At 49.2% G+C, this 26,991-nt stretch overlaps 1 protein-coding gene across 1 annotated transcript in view; it reads left to right on the forward strand.

Moving 5' to 3' along the window:
• The first annotated feature begins 4,486 nt into the window (after positions 1–4,486).
• LOC144146581 (uncharacterized) overlaps positions 4,487–26,991 on the forward strand; it is a 29,299-nt gene continuing 6,794 nt past the window's right edge. The window contains exons 1-4 of the mRNA XM_077678546.1: positions 4,487–4,564; positions 14,722–14,871; positions 21,330–21,602; positions 26,068–26,293. Of these exons, the coding sequence (XP_077534672.1) occupies positions 4,487–4,564; positions 14,722–14,871; positions 21,330–21,602; positions 26,068–26,293 (727 nt within the window). The remainder of the gene's footprint in view (positions 4,565–14,721; positions 14,872–21,329; positions 21,603–26,067; positions 26,294–26,991) is intronic.

The following is a 26,991-nucleotide window of genomic DNA, read 5'->3' on the forward strand; positions in this document are numbered from 1 at the left end:
GTTTGCTAGTGTTGCGCTCACGTTAGTTAATATTATAGATTTGCATATTTTACCCTGCAACTACTGGATAACATTTTTTTGTCATTGTTGCACCTTGTTTTTGTGAACTGTTCAATTATCACGTGAAAATAATTTCAGCTGGGTTACTGTTGCAATCAAAGAGGCCCAGGTTAATGAACGCTGGTTCACTGATCTTTGATCTATTGGACCCTTGGGGAAATGTTGCAGATGTGCTCAGCTCGCCAGGATGACCAGTGCCACTTCAGCGCCCATGACAAACCCGGCCTATCCGATTTGTTGTCGGTACTCTAGGCAGATAGCAGATTGGGTTCGGAGACAGGTTGTGTGGTGGCAAAATAAACAGCAGCAGGAACGGTCAAATGTAACATGGCGCTTAACAATGAATTAACACCTCATCACACAGAATGAGCCAATGGTGACATAGACAAGCAGCACCTCTTTAGAGCCGCTCTCTCTCGTGTAGTTCTTATTGTTGCTGCAACCTGAAAGGTCCAAGGCATTTGTACAAGCCCATTTTTTTCGTTTTTTGGGGGGAAGCTACTGGCCGTGTCTACTCCTCCCCCTCCTCCCTGAACCCAAAAATTTGGGGGAGGGGGATGACGCTAAATGTATACAATGACTGTGCACGGTTACCCTGTGAACACAAAAGTTGGGGAGATCCCAGCTCTGTTTGAAATGATTCCAAAATCACTCGTTATTTTCAGAGACCCAGGAATGGAAAGGGTATGGAACTGATACATTTCAAGCCATAATGGAGCCACAGAATGAATGGGCATTGACCAGCCCGTTCACGTGCTGGCGAGTGTTCAAGCCAGCGCGGCATTCAATTCGAGCTAAATAGTTGGAAGTACTGCACATGCCTTTGAACCAAATTATTCGAGCTTAGTTGCAAGTGCCTTCAAGTTGCACAGTACCTTCAGGTGGGGACACGAACTATCGTGCTGCAGGTTTGTAGGGAACAGCAGTCTCCAGAAATGGCAGTGCTTGCAGGCGACATACCGTGTGCTGCTCTACTGTCATCCTTATTTATTGCTAACTGGCGAACTTTCTTGGACGCACCCCACATTTGTCCTATCCATGGGCGCATCCCATGGGGGGACCCAGGTCCCTTGGGAGGTAGTCCTAGCGAGCCTACAGTGCGTGCCATGCCTCCTCCTGTCCATTGGAAATAATACAAGGGGCGCAAGCAGACGAAGACGAAGTAGAAACATGCACCACATGCAGGCGCCTCGTCTTCGTCAGCTTAGTGCCCCTTGTATTATTTCCAAGAAGCATGAACCCGCTAGCTCAACAAGTTTTGTTAACTCCTCCTGTCCCCTCCGGAACTGCCTCTGGTCCAAGTTTGTCTAGCATGTGCTGTAGAAGCCAGCGTAGGAGAGCCGTTTGCGTAAGGGATACCTTAGAGGCTGGATTATCAGATCTGCCATCGTCTTTGCCGGGCTCGATCAGGCAGATTGTTCGGCTGCAGGCGCACTGTGGCGACTTCGGAGGCGTCTGGCTGCAAGTGCATTGAAGCGTTTGCCCTTAAAGGAGTACTGACACGAAATTTTTATGTTACGTTTTTTTCGCTGCTATGCGTGCCTACCAGCCCACTAATCATAGAATGACAGATTAGACGGTCGAGCGCAGCGTAAACATTCATTTACGGCGTCGTTTATTCGTGCCAGTTTCAGTTTGGACAAAAAAACGCCGAGCGGCCGCCATGACAGCATGTATTACATGGCGTCACCATTCTTGCCGTATCGCTGCCTCTCTGGAAGCGCGCGCGAGCGAGCGCACGCGCGCGCCCAGACCGGCCGAGGTTTTCGCCGTCCCCACAGGCCCGGGCAGCATGACGTCAGTCCCAAAACCTTGACGTGTACACACGCCCGAGCAGTGCGCGCCAACCACAGCCAGTGCGTCGGCTTCGTCACGGGAGCCCCGACGTCGGCAGTTTGGGGCACGTAGCAGATGATGTCACGTCGGCCCGCTCTGGGCTTTCTCGTGCGGGCGAAGATTAAAATGGATTTTAAATATGTTTCGCTGAACGGTTGCTGTTGAAACTTGCTGGGAGACATCTCCTGATAAAAAGGAAGCGTTTTATATAGTTATCTCAGCTTTGAAATTTCGTGTCAGTACTCCTTTAATGTTTCAGCTGACTGGTATCACAGCTGAGTCATGTTCTCAAGAGTGCTAGAGTGTACTTACCATGCGACGAATCAGTCTTTTGAGGGCGGCAGCAGTTCACATTGGACTGTGGCTTTGCGCAGTGGAAAACTGCTCTTGCCATAACGGCACAGTGTGCATGCACTGGTCCCTGTAACCATGCAAGGGCATAAGAACAGCAACTAAAGAGGTGCAAACCCTGACATACGATGACAACGGTAATGTGGGGACAGTGCCTTGTTATAGTCGTCACTAATACGTTTGGCCAAATGAGCTAGAGCGTCTCCGGCCTAGCCAGAGGTTGGTGTCCAGCCTGCCTGAAAGACATGTCGGGCAGACAGAGAGACAGTTCGAGGCGCCAACCAATCAAACCAACAAACATTTCGCCAGGTACATTCCAACTAACTTGCAGCAAAGGTGACGATCTTCTTTATTATAGTATTCGTCGCAGTTTTGCTAGAAAAGTTAATTTTTATTTATTCAAGCGAAGCTTGTATTGGCTGAGTTGCTTCATGGGTGGATGTGTACACCAAAATGCCTTGCAGCAAAGCCAACTTTATCCAGGTGCTCTAATGATGATGACGGTGACCTTGAAGCGCGGCACTTACCCGTAGGTTGACCGTGCATGGCTCCCTCGGTGGAAGAGCGGGCAGCCACTGAAGAACGGAAACGTTCCAGATAATCGCAGAAGAATGAATGATTTACAATAGCGTATGCCAAACATTTGCGTTCAGACGCACGCATAGCCCAAACATATAAATTTTAGGCATGCAAATTCTAAAAGCAACACAGAATACGAGACCTATATGAGTACAACAAGAATCTCAAAAATAAATAAAGCATGAATCTAGGCAAGGTTACAGAGCTGGGCAAACAAGCGGTGACAGAAAAGCAACACTACTTCTATTAAAGATGGTTGCGCACGTTTCCCAAATGAAGCCGCATCTGGGATAGAAGCGATACCATCGGGAAGATCATTTTATACATCCATAAGAAGCACTGAAGAGTTGAATGTCCTTGTTTTGCCGCAGATGCATGCACAACTATGGTGATTTAGACATCTGGACATACGCAAAGGTGTTGTTAGGGGTAGCGATTTAGCCTGTTGCTATGAATATATTTTTGTAGCAAGCACAACAGTGCAACTGAGTGGCGAACGTGTAACGGCGGAATTGAATGTTCAAGTTTTACCGTTGTTTGGCTATAATTACGAGATACAAAGAAGGGCTGCTTTATTTCGTAATCGGTCTGTCATTAAACCGAGACTGCCTCATGTCAAGCTGCTCTGCAGGATTAGGGCGGCAGCATTCCGAACAACACTGGAGGCAAAGTAGCATATGACAGGGAGCTCAAAGTTGCTTCATTAAAAGAATATTCAGTGCTGATAAATCATCTTCATTCATTCCTTCCTTTTTCGTGGAAATAACGTAATTCAACAACAAGAAGAGGAAAAAAGAATGTTAACTCTCGGGGCCCCATATCAAACATCACGATACAACATCAAGCACAGCTTCAATGACCGACCCTGGATGTCAGGTGCGTGTGCTGTGACGTCATTTCTACAGTATACAAATTGAGAGCGTGGCAGAATTGATCTTATTGTTCTGTTATCACTAGGCTTGTGTGGAATGAATTAGGGGTCTGTGCAGCGGCAGTCATAGTTGGGGACATTCCACTTGAGGACGTGACCTGTAAAGATCTTCAAGGAATTGAACCATAACAGCTCTGTTCTACAAAAAAATAAGAACAAACTAATTACTTTATTAGTTTGTCCTGTGAACACCAAGCAGCAAATGGAGACCGTATCTACTGAAAGAGTTTTTAGAAGATTTTCCACTAGAAGATTTTTTATCCAGTGCCCTGCAGCACCGCCCGCTGCAAATTTCCAGGTTTTCAGCATCAACTTTCACGTGCGTTTGACTACTACAGAATTGTGATAGTTCACCTTAGCTTGGGTGGCAGCATCCAGGTTCTCTTTTTCAAGGGGTGTTCTGACCAGCCAGCTCACCATTAGGAAAGCTCACGACACCCTTGATGTATGGGAACACGGTCTTGGGTACTTTGTGCTCAGGACGTTGCATTGTTTTACCAACGAATTTATTTTAAGCGAAGCTTATATGGCTTGGGTTCCATGTTTTTTAACACGAAACCCTTGGATCTCTACGCTTCATGCAAATGCGCTGTGAGGTACAGAAAATCGGTGGTAGTACAAAAAGGTCGTGGTTCTGGTCGCAGCGAACGCGAACCAAGAATCACCCATTGCGAAAGGGAAACGGCAGTGGTAGAGGAGGAGAGCTCTCGAAAGGAGCGACAGCGCACGATGGAAAAAGGAAACAGCAGTGCTGGGGAAGGTATGCCACTGCCACACGAGCAGTACGAGCCACCGCAAGAGGTGAAGGTACCACGGGGGCAAACGGGGCTCCTGGCAAAGGCGACGGAGCGAAAGGAGCTTTGAACGCTGCTATGCAGGGGCTGGTCTCGAGTGACAGGCGTCGCTCCAAAATCAAAGCCAAGGTAAACAGCATATGAATGGAAGGTCCAGCTACACTTTCACCTTTGCATTCTTGAAAAGTTGGAAGGATTCCTTTAAAATTTCTTTCATGCCGGAAAAAAAAATCTCGTATGTTTGAAGTGCGAGATGTTCAGGGGCTCTGGAATAGGGTGGTCAGGGGGTGCTCGAGCACTCCCTATTGTCAAAACAAAGGAGCTCAGCCCCCTGGTCTTGGTACGATCATGCAAGTGAAGGTTCCAAAATTAGCGATTACATATCATTTTTGGAATGGCTAAGAAGCTGCTATTTGAAATTGTGTTTCATGATTAAAGATTTAGTTGTAAAAGCCGACGTCTCCCAAGGCTCTGTGGAAAGAATTGACCTGCATCGGTGAAAAACGATTCAGGCACTCAAGAAGACGGTGTCCGGTTTCCAGAACCGCAAAATGCACAAAGACGAAAGGTTGGCACACATGAAATCTGAGTAGAGAAAAAATAGAATGGACCAAATGGTCTTTAAGATTTAAGAACATCAATAGCATACTAAAGCTTTGAAAGTATTATTATCATCATCACCAACACCATCATCATCATCAATTGCCTCGAGCCTGCCCCAACCTTGAAGAAGCCTCTACGTTCCAAAATCAACGTCCCGGTGTTTGTACTGTCAGCACGCGGACAAAACCAAAATCACACGCCGTTCAAAACATTATTTAAACCTCGAGCTTAAACGTCTCATCACTTGGAAATGCGTCCTAAATAGATTAGTTACGATAGGCACCATTTTCAAGATGGAGACATGAGTTAGGCCTCAAGCTTATACGTCTCATCTTATGTAGCATCCTATGTAGAGTAGTTATCAGTAAACACATTTAAAAGATTTAAAGATTAATTGTGTCAAAATTAATGTGTGCATGTAGCATGAGTAAAAGCTCGAGGGAAACAAAAATTTGCTCATACCTTTCAGCTAATTTCTGTGTCACGTCAATGTCGTGTGCTAAAAAGCTTCGCCAGTCATCCACAGAGTGGAATGGCTATGGTGGTGGGGCCATTTCCCCTGGACGTAGAGTCGCGGTGTTGGTGCCACGTAATCATATTTCAAGGCGTAGAATAATCCCAGAGCACACGAGATACGCGCTGCCAGACAACCTGTAAACAAAGAGAAGCCTCGAAAGGTGACCGACATGTTTTCCTCAACCTGTCCCTCGTTTCGGCCTTCCGGATTGGTCCAGAGGTTCCCATGAGCAGACTTTTTCACTGACAATAAGAAGTGGTATTGTTTCGTGATGCTCATAAACGCTCAGTAATAAATGTGCTTTGCAGATAGCATCGCCCCATTTCACGCTCCGTTTCTGATGTAATCGGAGAGGTTTTGAAACGGTGGGTGTGCACGTTGAACTCATGCGACCAAATAGCGGCGTTAATTAAGACAAAAGGGAGACTGGAGAACAGGGCCGACCTTCGCTCTTGGGCGTGAACTATTCCCGTATAAGTCATCATCATCATCACTGGGAGGGATCTAACGGGCCTGCTTGGCTCGTGACTCTTTCTCGTGTGCTCGCGTACGTGTCACTCTCACCGCCGCGCCGCCCGCTCGTTCGACGGTCTCCAGCAGCGAACACAGTAGTGTACCCGCCGTACGCCGAGATCCAACCCAGCTGTGCCAGCCGCGACCACCTGCCCACCGCAGGACCGGCCCGTAAGTTGTGATGCTGCTTGCAACAGTTCTCTTTTAGGGGCTCGCCTTGTCGTCTTAGCTCGTTCGCTGTCGCAATGTCTGCGGCTGCGGGAATCAGGCGGCGCCGCAAGATTACGGACCCAAGTGGAGCCCCACGGCGTTCTCGGACCCAAGCAGAGGCTTCGAAAAACAAGTGGTTAACTGTTTAATCCCCTGAACCGCTGGCGCTTGTCATACATCTCCCCGGTGTTTAGCGAAATAAAACTGCAGGTACATTCGAGGCAAAATTTGTGTATCCAAGCAGCAGCCGCCGCGTCCATTTAGTTCGGAACGCCCGTTGGGTAGGTTTTAATTACCATAGTAAGCGAAAACAGTGGCCGCCAAGAACGACGCGTTCTAAACTGCATGCGCAGTAAGACGCCGGCACGTGCGCGATGAGAGCAAGCACAAAAAGTACAGAACTCCCGCTCGCGCTGTTCAAGGCAACGGGTGCGCGGCGGGAAATTTGAAGCGCATTGGACAAACCTCCGTTCAATTCATCGAGAGGAGTGAGACAGGGAGGCTAAGAGCGTGATGGGTGGTAGCAGTGGGCAGATAACGGCGCCACAGCCCATTAAGACGAATCACTGCTCTACACTTCCGACAGCTTTCACGTTGAGTGGGACGGCTTTAATTTTTAATTTGTAGCCACATGCAGGGCCACGTGCCGTCAGCAAGCTAGCTGTTTTCCGTGAATACCTCCGCGCCTCCCCCGGCAGGGCAGAGGGCTGTGTGAGTGCTGGGCTGTCTGCGTAACCTGTGGTTTCTTTAACCTTTCTATAGCCTTCGGGTGCAGCCGCGTAATGTGGGCATCCTTCGGTGCATTCATCGTTCGGCTGGGGTGTTTTGAGAGATCTGACGGAAACGCAATGCTGATTTGGCGCAATGTTTTGCGCTGAGCGTAATGGCGTCCACGCATGTGAGTGACTCGGGATTGAGTTGCGGGATTCGTAGCTGTAGAAACGTGCCCCGAACATTCGGCCGCTGTGCGGTAATTCACTGAGTGGCGATAACGCTGCGATCATGCAAGTGCAAAGCTCGATCCTTAGGGGCCTGGCTCATCGTCGTAGCTTGTCCGCGGTCACACTATCTAGCCTCCGCAGTCAGGTGGCGGCACGCACCCAAACAGACCTAGGCCTTGAAAAGATGCCCGCTTAGCGTTGTCGAATGGTGGTGGGGGTTGACACGCGAGTGCCGCGCCACAGAGCAACAAAACTCATCTACCGATAATCACTCAACGACAATAACGCCACACATGGTAACGTCCCTCTCGAGCCAAGAGGGCTGAGGGTTTTTTTGTTTGTTTGTTTTTGAGTGGCGGCCATTTCCCCTGGACGTAGGGTCGCGGTGTTGGTGCCACGTAATCATATTTAAAAGGCGGAGAATAATCCCAGAGCACACGAGATACGCGCTGCCAGACAACCTGTAAACAAAGAGAAGCCTCGAAAGGTGACCGACATGTTTTCCTCAACCTGTCCCTCGTTTCGGCCTTCCGGATTGGTCCAGAGGTTCCCATGAGCAGAACCGCTGGCACTTGTCGTACATGTCCCCATCATTTAGCGAAACAGCTACATTTGAGGCCAAAATGTGTAATTAACCGGCAGTCCCCGCGTCCATTTAGTTAGGTGCGCTGATTGGGTTGGTTTATACGATAGTGAGCGGAAAAAAGTGACCGCCGAAAAAAAAAAGAAAAGTCGCGTTCGACAAACGCGTTGAAAATGGCGCAGAAAGGCTCCAGCACGTGCGAGATGACAGCAAGCACAAAAAGAATAGAACTCCCGCTCGTGCTGTTCCAGGCAGAAAAAGAAAATTTCACCATCTTCCCGCAGGGGAACCCTGAGTAGTATGCGAAGCAGCCATGGGGTCGACTCAAGTTCCCATTAGTTTTCAGTTCGATCGCGGCGTTGCGGGAGGAGAATGAGGGGAGCGGAGCGCACCGCAAAGCTACAGTGGCGCCCCCAGCGGAGTATGCAGCGACTACCGTCGCGTCTCTAACCCTAAGCTGCTTCGTATTATCGCGCGCGGGGCCGCAGGTGTTGCCATTCGTTGCGCAATCCCGGAGAGGAGAGGAGCTTCGAAGGGGGAGGAGGAATCCCAGAGAGGAGAGGAGCGTCGGAGAGGAGAGGAGGAATACCTCGCATAGTACTCAAGGTTCTCCTACGGGAAGATGACGACGGTGGTTGAACGCGAAGCTATCTCGTGATGGATTCTTTGGTTGGCCAATCCCTAGGGGCATCCTGCCACAATCATCATCAGCGGTGCCTGGCCAGGCATGCGCAGTGGAGGTGTGGACGCCGCACAACGGCGCCCACACAACGGCTATAGTGCCTAGAATATAGGCACTATACAACGGCGGAGGGAACAGGCTCGACCATAAGCTGCTTCGCATCTAAAAAAAAAGATAAAGGAAAGGATGCGAGCTGTCCCAGTAGAAGGTGCGCGAGCACTGCGAAGGCGGGAAAATTGAATTGCATTGAACACACCAGGGAGTTATACACACTCCCCTAACACCCCCCAACACCCCTCCCCCCCCCCAGAAGGACTTCGACACCCCCCCCCCCCCCCAAAAAAAAAAAGATTCCACAACCACAAGCACCCTGCCTAGGGATTTATAGAACACCCCCCAAACATCCCACCGACACCCCCCCAAAATCGAAATTCTGCATAAACCCCTGGAACACACCTTTGTTCAATCACGGCTCTCCACTTCCGACAGCTTCACGTGGAGTGGAATTACTTTAATTTTTTGCTACTGATATTTTGAGCAAATGCCATTTTCTCTAAATGTCATTAGTTCGGCGCTACACGAGAATACTGAATGGCATTTGTAGCGAGTCACGCCATAGTGATCACCGCACAATCACCACACAGAACAGGGAGGATTTTAGAGAAGCAAAGGTCTAGCTTCGCCTGTAGTGCCAGAAAAAGCGTAGTGGCGGCGTCGTGAACTACCCAGTACGCCCGCTTGATGGCGCTGTAAACACGGCTTTGTAAACATGGCGGATGCTTTTTGCACAGGCCGCTTGAGCTCCTTAATAACATGGCTGCCCTCGCACGGCGGCCGCCGGCTCGCTGCTCCACGGCCGGACTCGACTCTCCTCCTCCCGCGCGCGAAAGGGGCGTCGAGTCCGGCCGTGGCTGCTCCTGCTGGTTCCTAGCTGGCACGCTGGTCGCGTGTTTACTTGCGCCGCGCTAGTGAAGTGATGTTACGCCAGGTGACCAGATGGCCTCGACTGGCACAGACCACAGTGAGCAGCAAGTGAGAACAAATCGTTTATTGACATCCGCAAGTTTACAGAGGCCAGGACATCATTTCATTTCGACCGCTGCAATTGTACGTCGCTTTCATGACAACATTTTTTTTTTCCATAACAACTCGTTGACTTGCGCTAAGATTTCGAACGAAGGGCACGAATGAAGTATTGACGGCGACAACGGTTTCGTTTGTACCGTCTTTCTAGCGGAGTGCATAACACTCACCTTCTGTTGGAAGAATCAAATATTCTGGCCTCGACAGCTGTCTTCCGATGCGGAATTTCCCACATTTGTCACTCAACAAGCACTCAATTCCCGTGTTTTGCCAGTCCTCTCAACAACTGATGGACGCAAAAGCACATAACAGCAATAACAGTCACGAAACCAGTGCTCCGCGCACATAGAAACGGTGGGCCGTTGCAGCGGTTTCAATTTGAATTGCCGGCTTTGTGGTTGCGAATTCAGAAACGAGGTGGTGCACCAGTCGGCTGTTCGTAAAAAGTTGCGTACATTTTTGCTCAACGGATGTTTGATGCGGAACTTGTTAATAATATTTTTAAACAACACATTGTAAGCGAACTGTGTTGGCTCTTTGAGTCACAGAATGAATGTTTTGTATTCTATACCAAAAGTAACCTTTCGCTTGCGCCGTCTGGTGGACTTGATGGTCGAAAATTACGCTGTAGGTTGGTCACGTGGGGCGTCGATTTTTACGCCGCCTATAGGGAAACCAGGGAACGTCCAAGCTTGCGAGCCCTGATAACCACCGTGGGCCAATGCCCACTGCTTTTATTGTCGCTTCGACAGAACAAGTCACAGATAACAGACACAGGTGCCTAGGTTAATAGGTTAGCGAGTTAGTAGGGTTAGTGGCGCCCCCTACACCACATCTCCCCTTCTGGGAAAATCACTTTTTACAGGTCTACAGGTTCAGTCTCTTCGGCGCGACCACGCGTCGGCGTGCGCGTGTAAGCCACGGACTAGGAACACGTGGAGTCCCTGCACTCGCAGTTTCCGCACTCGGTGAACGGTCCACGCCAGGCTCGCCTCGAACAGAAGTCCCCTGCGAACCATTGGAACCGATAGGGTAGCTGGTTTGCTCTCCGGGTGACAGAGTCCGCCCCGGGAGCCCTGCTGTCCCGCGAAGGGAACGAGATGGCGGCGGTTCCGCTGCACCAACCCGTTCGGTGTCGAAACCACGTAGCAGCGAGGCCGCTGCCCCGGGCTCAGCACCCGTGCAGCACACTGCGGGTCGGTGACCCAGACGTCCTGACCAGGCCGCAACTCCCGTAACTGCCGAACACCGTGGCGGCGGTTGTAGCCTTTCGTCTGTCTCCGCCGTGTAGCAGAATCCCGCTCGGCGAAAGTCGCCGGGAGAGGTGAGGCTGATTGCAGCAAGTCCCTTGATTTCGGCAAACGGGTCCGCAACCGCTGGCCCATCAACAGCTTTCGGATCGGAGCGGGCCGTGAAAAACTAGAGAGTTTTAGCTAACCGTTTTTGACGCTCCGCTATGCTCCCGACGTGCCGCGCAGCACAACCGGAGCGTCAGCAGTCGAAAGGCTGTTAGCTAAGCGATAACCGTATCTCCCTCGACGGGGAATGATTCGCGTGACTGGTCGTTTCGCGCGGGCGTGTAAACCGAAACTTCATCCTAAAGGAAACAAGAATTTGTGTTTGGTCGCCCAAAAAAAGCAAAATACCGTGTTTCGTGGCCTCATTTAACCTTTTTTTTTGTATAATGTAGTCGCTGACATGGTATTCTAAATATCAATAAACAAGTTGATAAACTTTGGAATTGCCAAGCCAAGGCTGTCTTTTTCGGCGATGCATAGAAGCAGCCCCGCGCTTCGGTCGACGTTTTTCGCTTCAGTTCTAAAGATCTTTGAGGTGTGTGGCACCATTGCTTATTCGGAAGCGCTTTCGCGGCTTCGTCGGTCATGTTTGAACTGAAAAAACGAAGTTCGCCGTAGCGCGCTCGCATAGCGGGGGCAGCCATGTTGTGATTCCGCACGGTAGCGTAAGCTGCCGCGACGGTCCGCTAAGAGGCCCCGGTTAGCGGAGCGGGGCCCCGCTCCGGTATCGCCGGTAGCGCGCTAGCGTGCCACGCATGCGCAATGGTGCTCCCGCTTGCTATCGGAGCGGAGCGGACCGTCAGAAACAGTCAGCTAAAACTCTCTACTGTCACCTAAAACTCGCTGATATGCCCCACGCGTGAAAGCGAGCGTCAGCGCCAGTGCGCGGTTGCATCCAAGAAGCGCACGCGAGCCGCGGCGCCGTCATCACAATTCCCTATTCTAGCCACTGTAGCCGGGGTGAGCAGGGTGCGGCGCGCGGGGAACGCTGGGTAATAGCGCCTGTTCGCCGCACCGTCTACACTGCGCTCCGTGAGTGAGGTCTACTAAGGCATGGCCTCCGCTATCGCTTCCGGCAGCGTGCCGTTGCCAAGCCGTTGCTCCGGCCGTCCCATTCGGCGCGTCCCCCAGAAAAACATGAAATGCGGCTCACTCCGCAACGTGCCGCGAGGTGGCGGTGTTAGCCGATGGTGTTAGCCGACTTATAGCGGTGTTAGCTGACTTATAGGGCAGAGAAACGGGAAATCAAGAAGGAGGCATTCTATGGCAATACGAGAGGCAGTGCGTTGCCTTCGAGGCACGGGCAGGGGGCCTGAGAACCCGGGCATACACGGGGAGCTACAGGCAGCAGGATGAAACGTGTGCATGCTGCGGCAGTGATCGGTAAACTATAGACCATATTGTCAGGAGCTGCACCGAGATACGGCCACCGCGGGGTGAGGGGGAAACGGCGCTGGCGGAGGCTTTGGGATTTGGGGCGAGGGGGAACCTCAACTTCAAGGCCATAGAGGTGACGAAGAGGCGACTGGAGTGGTGGTGGAGGAAAAGTAGGGAAGGGATGGGTACGCAGGCGGAGTAATCATACGGATGAGAATTTAGAACAGCGAGGGGAGAAAAAACGAGGGTGGGGGCGATGAGTTTAAAACAGAAAAGAGGGAGAGATGGGAGGGAGGAAGCAAATCTATAGGTTAGCTGGGAGTAGGGCAAGAAAGCTTAATAAGACGGGCAAGTCGGTTGCTGACAACTGACGCCCCGATTCAAAGGGAAAGCCACTAATCATCATCATCGTCATCATCATCATCATCGGCTATGGGGGGTCTCCGGAAAAGAAACAGAAACTGTGCGGCACGTAGTGTTGGAATGCGAGGGTACCCATCCAAATTTACATGAGGGAAATATTCAGCATCCAGAAGGAATAGGTTTTAAGGCTAGCACAGAGGAAGTTAACTTGAAGGCTGTCGAGGCGACGAAAACAAGATTAGAATGCTGGTGGACGAAAAGCAGAGAGGGGAATATTGCCTAGGACAGTTACTACCTGCAACAGAAAAAAAAAGTATTTTGTGCCTAATAAGCATTTTGTGCCTGTCCTAAGCAGCGCTAGTATTAAACCAAGAGTATAAAACACAGGCAAATTATTAATTCTGGGTAATATGACACGTCATAACCCCGCTACAAAGTGGAAACCAATAGCAATCATCATCACCATCATCATCACCGGTCGCTCGCACCGACTCCCATGAATGGCTTGGCGGAGATGGGCGACTAGGTGTCTTCGCTGTGATTCCTCTTAACTCACATTCGAAAGTTAGTTTTGATGAAATAAGAGACTTGACAATAATGTTACGAAGTCGGCTTGTCTCAGCAGCTTAGATAAACTGAACTGAAGCAAAGGTGTGCCAGTGATCAACGAAATATTGACCATGCTTCAAGCGTGGAGCGAGCATACGGAGTGGTACGCAGTGCTTTCTCGGAGGTTATTTATAGAGTTATTATAGAATCATTTTTGGTGATGAACAAGTTTGCGGTGTCATGCCATGCTGTGGCAACGGTCAGCGACCAGGCCCCATTGCGCAAGAAACTTCTTGAAGAAGATTCTTGTTTTGCAAACTCGATCAATTTCGTTCCATTGCATCTGCCAGCTTGTAAACTATACGTAAACGCAGTCATTACTGCGTGCGAAGGAGGCACGGAACTGCATCGACTGTGAACACTTCTTGTGGTTCGTTTTAATTCTCGTCAACTTGGGTGAACTTGCTTCAGAATAATGGAGGGCGGATAGGTGCCAAGTGAAGTGATGCAAACGTGCTTACATGCTTCTCATTGACAATATTTGCCGCGCTACTGGAAGTGCAATAGGCGTGGCACACCGAAAATGCGAGATGTACAAATTACTCTGGCGGAGTATTCTTGTGCGAAAGCATTAAATGGCCCCTTGAAGGAAACCGCCGGCGCTGGCGTTGGAAGCGTTCCATAGCGTGAGGCGCTTCAAAGCGCGAGCCCGAATTTCAGTTTTTAACATATGTCAACGTGAAATGGTCGTAGCCTACTATATAGCTCAGCCTTCTGACTCTTCGTGGTCTTCGCAGCAACCGAATGGGCGCATAAGCACGCGCCCGCCTCGGCTAGCGCCTCGTAGCGCATGCGCTAAAGCACTTTGGTAAGGTAAACATTGCTCGGGGCACTTAAGTCTTCTTGCATTGTTTTGATGGCGGCCTGGGTATGCGTATACTTCTTTGCTCGAGCATAGTGTTGTGAACAAGGGAGCCGGAGTGCTCCCGAAACGTCATTTGTATATTTTGACTTTGGTCAGTGATTAGTAAACCATTTCAACCCTGCTTAACTTGCGTTGAATTTTGTCAGCCTCAGCCAATCGCAATGAGCTCACATGTTCAGTGCAGAAAAGTAGCTAGCAAGTCGCCGTACTATTTTATCTGTTTCCCTCATTATGCAGCTCATGTGAGTGAAGTTTACATTAAAGGTGGTGTCAGTGTTATCATGATGAGGAAATATTTCTAATGAGCCAAAGTTGCATTTTGTCTTCATGGCCTCTTTAAACACGACATTGTGCTGTCAATGTGTGGGGTCTAGAAGCTATCTGGAAGGTGTTTTCGTACTGGGGGTGGCAAATTTTTGTTTCCCGCAGTTTGAAATTCAAGGGGAGCACTTTGAGGCTGGAACATCTTTTAGGCTCTGCCACTGAGTGACAGAGTGTGGCTTTCTGTATCAAACCTTGTGTGCAGATTCCTAAAGGTCCACCAGCAACTGGCCTGTTAGGGGAGGGGGAGATGGATGAAAATGACGTCACGTACCCATCTTTTGTGACTGTCGATGGGAACGAGCGGATCACCATCAGCGCCTACCGCCGTTCAGCGCCCATTGACCGCATCCTTGTGAGTGGTTGAAAAAAAAAATTCTCTGTGCGTTCGCCGGGGGCCCGGATGAGTTATCACTGGATTTATGTATTCTTTGTAAGGTTGTGCGAATGTTTGAAATTTTCAAATATCAAAGCAAATAATGCAGTAGTTTAATGAAAGCAAGTAATGCAGCAATAATGCAGTATAATGCAAAGCCAGTAATGCAAAGCAAATAACGCAGTAATGAAATCGCGCTTTAGTGGAGCCCCGATACGACTTTGAAGGGACTACGCAAAAGCGTCGTATGACCGGGGTGTTATATGATCGAGGTACGGCCTAGATTTACCGCTGTGCCTCGCGCAGCGAAGAAAGGGCTCTGAGTGAGAGGGGGTTGCTCAGCGGCGAAGCGCCTTTGGGGGCCGTGCACTGTGTTTTGCAATATCTTGGGCTCCGCGCATTAGCTTTGCTCGTGCCCGCGCCTCTCGTCTTGAAGAGCAGCGGCTTGTGCGTTCCGGCTGCCGCACCCGCTAATATCTGCGCGGCGCTAAACGCGCGCCGGGAAAAATTAGAACTGCGCCGTCGTATTGTTGCTGTGTGGGCCTTTCGCCTGCCGTCACGATATACGCCAGAGCAGGTGCCGCGTGGATCAACATCCACGCGGCACCTAATTTGCGGCACCTATTTGCAAAATCCACGCGATAACTACTTGTTTATCCGTACTATTTGAGAGCCCGGTTATGGAAGTAGCTTGTTAAAAGCTTCACAGAAGGGCCCCGAGAACCAAAAAAGTAAGCTTTTGAATGAGTAATCAATGGGAAACACGTGTGGTTCTCCTTCAAAGTGGTTAATGCAAGCCTGTTTTTGTGCCCCGGCCGTGGCGTCGGCGCGGCCTAGACGAGCTCGCTGCCGTTCCTACTCGCGGTGCGCGCCGTTTCCACAGGAGGTGTCTTGACCAGCAGACAGCAAAAGGGCAGCGAGGTTTCCCTGGCGTTAATTTATCAGAGCGTGAGGCAATCGCGAAGAAGCGAGCGATAGCGGCATCATGTGAATTCATATGAAGTGGGACAAGGTCCTTATCAGGAAGGATGCCATACGAGGAGATGCCATCTCTCTAAACCTATTTCCAACCTGTCAAGAAGGGGATAATCAGGGGGCTGGATTGGGGGATGTCTTGGGTGCGAGTAAATGGAGACAATTTGAGGCACCTGATATCTGCTGATGGCACGAGTCATGGGCACGTTACCAGTAAAATGTAACTGTTACACTTAGTTACCTAAGCCAAAAAGTAACTCGTTACAGTTACAGTTACAGTGAAAAAGCAACGTTGTTACTTTTCCGTTACTGTATAAATCCGAGTAATTGACCACAAACCAAACGATAGAGTTTAATTGAAATGTACGAAGGCATACGGCAGTCGAAATTGTATGTTTTGAATCCTTAGATAAAGAGAACCTAGAAGATGGCACACTCAAGCCCATTGCCACACCAACCGTCGTTGTGTATGCCTCATTTGGTTGCATCACGTTTTATAGACGCTAGTTTTTCTTGAATAAAGGGAAAACCAGTGCAAGGTGTGACACACGAAGAAGGTAACACACACAGTGCTGACACTGTTTATTACCTAAGGAGGTAATAAACAGTGCCAGCACTGTGTGTGTTACCTTCTTCTTCTTAAAGGGAAAACCAACACAAAACGATGACACCCAAGAAGGCTTGGGTGTCATCGTTTTGTGTTCGTTTTCCCTTTAAGGATCTACCAGTTCGCCAAACCTTCCATTTTAGCTCGTTTTTCTTGGGCTACTCAAGCGCAAGAATATTGGTCTGTCTGTCCCTTGATTGAGCCACCTGGCCAAAAATTAAAAGAATTCTTGAATGAGACGCTTAAATAGGCAAAACATTTCCAAACTACTAAATATTGTGGCAATGTTCGTACTTCCTAATTCTGATGAGTCCAAAAGTAACAAAGTGGAACGCGGCAAAATTAAATTCACCTGAGCAAACCCCCACCGTGTTTATCGCGGGAAAGGAAGAGCATCATTAGTAACTAGACTGCATGGCACTGTCCTAATTCGATAAGTCTGGAAAATACCCACAGGGAGCGGTTCAGAAGCTGTATTCGCATGCAAAGCTCGCCCGTAGGGTTAAGGAACGAAAAGTAGTGTTAACTGTTTAGGCTGTGAAACAGTAGAGAAGGTGGGTGACTACAACTGGGACAGGCTGTCAGCGCTGATACAAACTACGCGAAAGAAGTTGGGCTTAGCTTGTGAGGCAGAAACTTGGAATCTTAAAGGCCAACTGCGCTGAAAATTTTGACCTCTTGCAAATTCTATTTCTGTATATATAGGCTGCCTAACTGACTGCTGCAGGTACAGAATATGACAGCTTAAACATGCGCATGCACGGCGCAAACGACCAGCAAAAATCTGCGATTTTGAAACTGAAATTGAGAAGAATGCGGCCATTACGGCCAGGCTGAATTGACGTAGCTAGCAAGTGAGTGGCCGCAGCAAACCTGTGCGCAGCGCGACAGCCCTCGGAGGAGTGTACTCAGCAGCACTCTGCCGGTTCTGGCTAGCCGGAGGAACAAGCGTCCGGCCGGCTGGCATGTCACTTTTGCTTCGTGGCTGTTTACGGCAGGAGCAGCGTCGTCTGCGACGAAGCTATTCTAAATACTTTCTGCTGATTAACAATGCATTTTACGGGCCTACCGGTCATGTCCCCGTTGGTTTGGTGGTACGTACAGCGCGTTCAAAACACATTGGGCTGAGGTGAAATCTGAGTGCAGTTGGTCTTGAACTAAGCACTCTGAAAGAAAGCTTGGATTAATTCTAATGGAGCGAAAAGGATGGTTAGCAGTGCTTAGTGACAAATGAGTTCCGTGGAGTGAAAATTCAGGCAGAAGCAGGGTCTGTATTACTGCATGCAGATGCAATGCTATTAGCATCCTTTGAAGTGTGACAGACTCGTGGCTGCCCTCCATGCTGTGCATCTTGAAAGGGAAATTGATCTTCTCCTGTTGGAGAATGTTTAGACGGATACAAAAAGTAGCATTAAAAAAACCTTATGCAAAATTTGGAAAGCAGGGAACATGGGGCTGGCATGTACAGGGGTGGAAGTGCTGCTCCATTTGCTCCATACTACTCCAATCTGCTTTTCTTGCTCCATCCTGCTCCAAAAGGCAGAATCGCGCCGAAACTGCTGCAAAGCGACGCCGCAAGGTTGTGACGCGACGGTGAAGTGATGGTCAATGCCAGTCGCATTGAGCAAGGAGCAGTAGGCACTCATTCGTTAAGCTGTCATTCACGACGTGGCACGCTCCGGTAAACTCCCTAAAAGATGCCCCGAGCTTGGAGTTACTCGTCACAACTTCCCAGTCTCCAAGTAGCGGCACAGTTTCACGGGACTTCGAGTGACCTTGGGGCGTGGCTGATGCGCGAACTTTGGCCTGAAATGCAACCTCACCCTGCCGCGCGCTGCGCCGTGATGCATGCGTCGGCACCAGCCATCGTTGCAATCTTTTCGCTTAGTGTAAAAAGTAACAAAACAGTTTTATTGTTCAGTTGGACCATCACATCACACCGAAGACCGCTTGCCATTCCGTAAGTTAGATGCTACCTTGCCCTGTCCACCAGGATGAGGTGACAGGCGATGCCATGTCAAAAGCGACAGGGGAGCTTCAATTAAGCTAGCAGCTGTCTGTCTGCCAATAATCAACTCCGTAGGTGTTGCCTAACGCCATTTGTTTCTTGAAGGGGGGGGGGGGGGGGAGTGACTAGGGGGAGGCCCGTCCTCTCCCCCATTCTCCCTCCGGGAAGCCTGCTGTTTACCTTTAAAAAGAAAACAGGTTGATATATATAAACACTGGTGCGTTCGTTATTTGGATAAATGTGATGCACTTGCACAGTATTTTTGCTTAGAAACATGTATATTACTTGGTCAATAATGAGGATAATACGCTAGGATATATTTTTATTTGTTTTGTGAGGTTAAAGCAGGTCGTGGTGGCTCTTGCTTTACTTGAAGACAGACGGCGTCGAATTTACACCGATTCCCGCACGGCCGTTAGGGCGTTTGCATCAGGTTCCGTTTCGGCCGAGCTAGCTCGCATCATAGTAAATAAGGTCATATTCTCACACACCATCACCTGGTTTCCCGCTCACCTAGGGTCGCACTTGTCCTGTTTAACTAACCTCAACGAGGTCGCCCACACCCGCGCACACGATAACCGACCGCTCCAGGTCGGACGGAGGCGGATCCTCGGGGATTGGTTGGGAGGTCTTCAGAGACACTTTATTCACGTTCAACGGGGCTATTCAGCACTATAAGCTGGGCAGGCGAATGTTTCCTCTTCCGCACGAGAAACTCTCCAGGCCGCAGGCAGCCACGCTCCGAATGTTGCCGACCAGGTCTTATCCTATACTCTATCCACTTTCAGCTCCTACACGGACAGTTTTGAACCGGACTGCCCGGTTTGTGGAGAACGTAGCAATTTGGATCACATGATCTGGCGGTGTCCCTCACTTCGGGGCCCTCAGCGCATAACTGATGAAGAGTGGCGCTGCGACCTGGAGAGCCCCGATCTACTACACCAACTAAGGGCCGTCCAGAGGGCCCACGGCGCGGCGGTGAGGTTCGGTCTCCAAGCCCCCACGTGGGAGCGGCCCGCCGCGCTGCCGTCCTGAACGGCGGCGGTGCTCCTCAGGACCTTCAATAAAGTTCATTGTCTGTCTGTCCGTTGCGAAGTGAACCTTTAATTACCTGTACTTTCTCTGGAAACTAGTCAGGTTTAGTTCAGATTATATCTAGTTTCGTCTTAGTTTCTTTTCCTCTTAATTTCTTCATCTCTCAGGTTTTTTTCATGTCTGTCTCATTAGGTGTAGAATGAAGGTAAACTTTCTATCTTAGGCGCAATACAGACCTTTTCACCTAGTCTGTCTGTCTGCTGTGAAGTGAGCCTTTAATTATGTGTACTTTCGCTGGAATTTAGTCAGGTTTAGTTCAGATTATATCTAGTTCCCTCTTAGTTTGTTTTCCTCTTAATTTCTTCCTCTCTCAGGTTTTTTTTCATGTCTATAGTCTAATTAGGTGTAGAATGAAGGTAAACCTTCTATCTTAGGTGCAATACAGACCTTTTCACCTAGCGTTGTCTTGGTTTTCTCATGGCCGTAATGGTGTTACTTTTCACTTTCCTGAAGTCTAAATAGGAGCAGTTGTTTAAAGCATTGCTTATCTCTAGTCTTTTCTTGGTGATTGGTCTGCCAGCTATGATGCTTTAATTCTGGGAACGCATATTTTTCTAACTTGTCGAAAAAGTGGTCTGCTCGGTATTAAACAAATGTTGAGTAAAGGCCATTCGAATTTTTCTTTGTGCTTGCCAGAAATGAAAAACCGCGAATGAATGGTGTGTGACCCTAAAAACCTGCTCCCAAACAGACTTGAAAGTGCTCAAAAATTCACCTTTTGGTGCTCCAAAGCTGCCCTAAAACAGCATTATTCCTGCTCCCTGAGCTGCTCCAACAGGATCAAGCCCGCTTCCACTCCTGCATGTAAGGCAGTGCATTTACAACACCCGATTAACAGAAAGGCTGCCGGGGGGATGTAGTGCGAGGTAGTGGAAGACTTAAGTAAAAGTTAGTGGAGAAGTGGGATGTGAATTTGGGTGGCCAAGAGTAGATATAGATGGTTGAAGATAAGGAGAGGCTTTTGTGCTGCAGTGAACTGAAACAGGGGGTGGGTGATGTCAGCCCAGAGGGGGCAGTTGTCTGTCTGTCGCTTACAGTGGACCGGTAGGACGGTGCGTGCGTGCGTGCGTGCGTGCGTGTGTGTGTGTGTGTGTGTGTGTGTGTGTGTGTGTGTGTGAGAGAGAGAGAGAGAGAGAGAGAGAGAGAGAGAGAGAGAGAGAGAGAGAGAGAGAGAGAGAGAGAGAGAGAGATGACAATCGTGCAATGCAAAGAGTTTCATACTAAAAGTATACCAGGGGAAATCTGGGGCCAGTGTTTAGGCGAGCTATGCTTCAGTAAGTGTGTCGTCATGTACCAGGTAGGAATGTTCAACTTAACCTTGGCATGGCTCATGAACAGGCTGAGAAGTTATCTGTGGCCACAGTATAAATCATATCATTGCTACAAGATCATCCAAGGTTGTTTTACCAACAGAATAGTGGAGGTCAAAAAGGCTTATCTTGGAATTTTTGGCAACTTCGTGCAAGATGAACAAGAAAAGAAAGTTACCCTTATTTTGGGGGTTTTGGCTTCAGGAGCAAAATAAACCCTGTGGCTAGCGAAGCCCAAGTAGGAGGGGAACATAGTTAGCTGCTATGCTGGTGCCCATGACAGTTACTACGGAGCTCTATGGTGCAAGGACAACCTGGTGTCCATGAATTTAGATGCCACTGCCCCACTATCGGGTTAGAATGCCACCTCGTGGAGTGTTACCACCGTAGCAGGTGTGTCGTACCAACAAGTACCCACGGAACTTGCACGGAACGTGTGCAGGTCAGTGTGAGTGCTTGGGCCACCACACCCCCTGACCATCGCCATGTCGTCGTCCCGTGCCCCTTCGCCCTCGACGGAGACCCGGCTGGAGGCCTTGGAGTCCTCCCTGCTGGTGCTGTCGCAGAAGATGGAGACGCTGCGGCCCCTGCTGCACCGCGTCCTCGAGAACAGCCAGGCCCCGCCTCTTCCTCCTCATTTGGGGCGGCTGGTGGGAGCCCCCCCTCGGAGTTCCTCAGCAACTTCTTCTCGGACGACGAGGCCGCTGATGCGCAGGTCGGTGGCCTCCGACTCTTCCAACGCCGGTGCTGCGTGACTCTTTTGAAAGTGTTCTAAAGCATTGTCTATTGGGTGGCAGGATGTTTATTGTAACGGTGTAAATAAGCCCTGGGGCTTGGAGCAATGGAAGGAGAGCTACAGTAGACCTTCGTTAAGACGAACTCGGTTAGGACTAATTTTATGGTTAAGACAAACAACAGTGTTGCTCTCTTGTAACGTGCACTATGCAAGAAATGCGTGAGAGGAATTTCTGATAATACAAATAAATTTTCATGGTCCCTTCGAGTTCGTCTTTATGGGAGTCAACTGTAATTATTTACAAGTGACCTTGGGCCCGAAATTCAGCTGGCACCATTTAAAAAGAACACATCTTCGTCTTCATCTTGCCTCAACTTCGCGTCCAATACTCAGTGTAGGCAGCTGGGGCTGCCTGGCGGTAATAATGATAATGCTGTAGCGAATCTATTAAGCACTTATACGTAAGCAGTCAACTGTCAGTTGAAAGTTCTTCTGTAGCACACGTGTAAGAAGGCGTGAGCGGCTTCAGGTTGCACTTGGCCTTGGAAAGAAACTGAATTCACCAGTATGCCACGGAGCTTTAAGGCCCTGTCTTGCAAGCCTGTAGCTGCCATGGGGGCCCAGTGACTAAAGCGTTGCGCTAGCCTACTGAGCACCGGGTTGTAGGTTTCATTCCTGGCAGAGCACCAGTTTTCATTCTGGGGGAGTTGAAAAACAAAAGCAAGCCTGTGTGTACGAAATGAAAATGCAGGATCAGGCAGGTGGTTTTACGGTAATCCATAACTTTCTGTTACGATGCGCCTCGTGGCATATCTGTAGCTTTCATAAGTGATTCCTGTTTGGCTACATAACCACAACACTAAAGAATAAATGTGAAGTTGACCTACATAGGCAGAGTTTTGCGTTTTTTGAGTTAATAAGCAGATGCAGCTTTTCTATCAGCTTTTATTTTTTGATAAACGATATACTCGCAAGTTTTAGGGTTTTACATACGCATTTGCAATCCTGCTAACGTTATCCACACTTTCAGCTACAAAGGTGAGCTTTGTTAGACAATCGCCTATAATAAATCCACTTAGAAATGCACTGCTCAGCAGTGCTTTTGAAATTTCGGGGTTCGTACAGGTCCTTGAAAACCATTGAAATTCAGAATTCTTTGTGGGCAATAAAGAAGAGACTCGGATATGGGACCTGCTTTTTATGGCTTATCATTGTGGCCCTGCACACTCCTTATCAAAACCATGCTTTTTCAATTTCAAGCCAGCTTGGGGGTACAGGTGGGCTGCTTTACGCAAAGGCTCATACGGAATGAAATCCCCACATCAGACTAGGGGAAATCAACATAGGTCCCCTTCCCATGTTAGATGCTGCTTTCTGGATTGCCTCGTTCTGCTGTTCATTTTGCATATCTCTTACAAGGGTCCCCTTACAGTCTGTCGACTATGGGACCCTTGTCTGTATAATAGTATGTATGTATTCTTTTTATAAAATAAACTATCACTTTCGCTTTCACTTGTGTCCCATCATAGCTATGCCCCACTACGTTTCGAAAACGAACAGTGCTGACACCTCAGAATGACATAAAAATGAGCACAGATAAGCAATACTCTGAATGTGAGAACGCGGTGCATCTAGCTCCTAAGCTTTGTTGGAATATTATTTTGACAGGTGTGATGGTGGGCGAAGTCAGGAGACCCTCCCTTGTTCATGAACAAACATTAAGGGGTGATAATGGCAGGAGGTATTAATTTATGTTCCTCGCCACCCGAGACGGTGTATTAAAAGCATTTGCAGAGCTCGAAAAAGTTCAAAATGGAATGTTTTTTGTGAAGCTCTCTCATTATTGCGGGTGGCACCAAGCTTGACCACTTCCAAAGGGTGGAGTTGTTCCACAGAGATTTTTCTGAAGGTCATCTCTCGAAACGTAAAGAAGCAAATGTTTTGCATGTGAGCAGAGCAGTAGTAGAACAGTTTTGTACACGTTCTCCCCTGCACCCTTGAAAATGCCTTGACAGGGCCTTGAAAGCCCTTGAATATTCTTGAATTCTTGCATTTGAATCCTGGACGAACCCTGGGCATGTGTGCTGTACTTCTAAGCCGCGCCTGCGCCGTCCGTGCCCTCGACAGCGGGCCCCGCGCAACCGGATGCGATTAGTTCAGTCCACCGCGGGACCTAACGATGGTCCTAAACTTTCCACGTCCGGGGGGGATACGCGGAATAGGAATAGATTGTGCTGTTTTCTGTACGGGTAAAAATTCAACGTCCGCGCGCCTTTAACGGAACTAAAAATTAGAGGCAACGGAAATTTTGCACAGCCTTAAGTGGAAAATAACTATTACGCCGAAAATATACAGCGTGACCATCTGATGGAATTTAGCTGCGAAATATAGCCGAATTAGTTTCAGGACAGGCGAGTTAAAAAGCTGAAACACTTGGAAACACTTTCATTAACTGTGGTTTATATCGCCGGCTGCACGGACGTAGTTTCGCGAAACGACCCGCAGCGGTGGCTCAATAGTAGTCAGGGCGCTTTTGTGCTGTGCATGGACATAGATTCGATTCCAGCCGCGGTGGCCACTTCAGGTGGAGGGGAAAAGCGAAAACGCCCGTGTGTCGATTTCTGTGCCCGTTAAAGATTCCCAGGTGGTCCAAATTCATCTGGAGCCCTTCACTACGGCGCGCCCCATTTCCCAGATCAAGCTTCGGCGCGTTGTACCCCATAATCAATCAGTTTCGCAAAACGTGCCTCAATAAACCGTCAGGGATAGGGGTTGCTTCCTCTGTAAAACATTTTCGCATAGAGTGACGTTTTTGGCACAGTCGCTCACTAAACATTTAGATGCCGTGCGGATAGACAAAGTTAAAGAAACAGAAACTGCCGTGCTTTCTCCTATGCTCGAAGAGCACTGTTTACAGCTGGCGCTCTTGTTTCCGCAACGGTTCCCGATGGTCCTTTCTTCGGTATTTCTTGCGGCAGCTTGCAATATTTGCGCACATAATTCGACTTCTTTTTGCGGCTTCTGCAGTCAAGGGTTTCCTCGCGTTGTACGTTTTAAAATGTACGGAACAAGCGAAAGGGTGGTGTTAAAGTCTTCGGAACCGCTTCGGGGAGTGTTCTAGATCGCGGACACCTATCCCTGTTACCCGATTTGATTGAGCGACCATTACAGATAGCGACTTTAAACTGGTAAACTCGTGATTGGAAGTTGAAATGCGACTGTAAAATTCATCAGCGGGGATGTATAGCTTGAATGGCCCAGAGATAGAGCGAGGTGATCGAGGCATTGTTATTCCGGGTTATAAAGCCGCGTTAGTTCCAGCCGAAGGTGAGTGAGCTAAATTTCAGCTAAAGGCCCACGGCCATATATGGCCGCGGGGCTTTAGCCGAAATTTTTGGAGTGGGCGATGTTACTATAGCCATGCAAGAACTCCACCTGCTCTTCATTTACGTGAGGAGCATAATTAAGAGCAAGCCAACTCCACAGACAGTCAGGGGTCCGCCCCTTCCCCGCCAGGTGCACAGCCTGTCGAACATGCCGAGTCGGAATGTAAGTCCTTTGGGAAGCCGGCGCAGTCGCACAGACGCCGGCTTCATAACGCGAGGGACCCATGTTTGATTGCGATCACTGTAAGCGTCGTTTTCTTGGGGCGCTTGACGTGACTCCGCTTACCATGGTCATAATCACCGTCTTGTGAAACCCTTTGAGTAAAGGTGGCTTTCCTGCAGTGCGTTTTTGCGCGACATCGAACGCCATCAGCCAGGTACGGAAAGTTCGACGAACGTCATGATTCCCATATGTGACTCACCATCTACGTGAAAATCGTTTAGAGTGAAGTACCTGGTCAAGGCGGTGCAGGCTAATGCCCGCTTTGAAACTAACTTTATCGACCATTTTTTCTTTTAAATTTTCCAGCTCTTCCCTAATGCAACGCGGAAGTCTGGAGCCACCATTCGCCTGCTCCACCTTCCCTTCTCATTTTCTGTTCTCCTTTCCCTTAGCGCTCCCGCTCCAGAATTGTATCACAGCCATATTGTTGGTATTATTTCTGCTTTTGCAGTGACGGGCTATTTATATATTTCTGCCGTTGGTCTTCTTTACTCTGATATATAAAACAAATACCAGCGTCTTCCCCATCCGCCGTGCGGGAATTTTCCGTTCATTACGGCAACCAGCCGTTTTTAACTTCGCGCTTCGTACTTGCGCTAAGTTCTCGAACCCTGGACTTCCGATGGAAACGCGCCGCTTTCTGAGTGTAAGTAAACAGCGCTGCACTGCCGTGCATGATACCTGTGTAGGGGATGTCGACACAAAGTTGCTGCAATGTTCGCATCTTGTTACATTGCTGAATTCTACGTGGTTAATAGAGTAATTAATCGCCAATATGGGTGGTGCCTGGTGGTATACTGTGGCCATGGGCAATGAGATTATTTCCTTGCCGCAGGTAAACTGCTGGAACGAAGCCAACGGCTGCTGCACCACCACAGCCGCTTCCGACATCACCCGAACTTTCGGCACGAGTGCGTGTACCTTACGATGGCCTGTCCCGAGTGCTCGCGAACTGTGCACCTGCGTGACCCGGGTCTGCACCTCAGAACTCACGACGCTCTCCTGGAGCCCAGGGCGCTCGCGCGTTTGGAACATAAGGTGGTCGCCCGGACTTGCTATTCGTTTGTCGAATAAAGATTGTTCAATTAATATCGGAATATCACTGTGAGTGTGGTGGAATGTTGTGTTGCACTTGCATTGAATCACTACATTTGGGAACAGCTGCTGGTGGGGCTTTATGGGGAAGTTTATGCGTGGCACCCTTACAAAAGTAATTTTTGGTACCGAAGCTGTACCTTACTTTAAAGGGGTCCTGAAATACCTTCCGCCGATGCATGGATGTACATGTAACCAAATAAGAATGTATTAGCAATCTCCTCCCGCAAGAATTTTGTTAAAGCGATGAGTATTAGCTGAGAAATCGTTAATCAAAAACCGCGCATTATCGTCGCGCCGCGTTTCCTCCTCTTTTCAACTGTTGACGGCGCGGGAACACTCCCTCCCATGATGCTGCACTAGTCAGCGGTGACGTACTTCCGCATTACGCTCCTCCGACTGCCGTCTGCTACGGGCAAGTTTTGTTGACACCATGAATTCCGCACTCCGCTCAAGGATGGATAAGCGAACGAAAAATCTGGCCGCATGTGTGCGGTGGCCTGGCCTTGCCCTTTCGCGGTGTGCGCTGGGGAGGATCTTGCGCTCGGTCCCTTTCATGCACCGCGCACTGTTTATCCAAAAAGCGCCGTATCAGATGTGGCCCCGCTGGTGCCGGGTCTTATTTTGCGGTGGTGGTAATTCCTGCCGGCGCCATGCGAAAAAG

This window comes from Haemaphysalis longicornis, unplaced genomic scaffold (genome assembly GCF_048455015.1).
Source record: "Haemaphysalis longicornis isolate Haplotype H1 unplaced genomic scaffold, Haemaphysalis longicornis Haplotype H1 scaffold_1, whole genome shotgun sequence".
Taxonomy (NCBI): Eukaryota; Metazoa; Arthropoda; class Arachnida; order Ixodida; family Ixodidae; genus Haemaphysalis; species Haemaphysalis longicornis.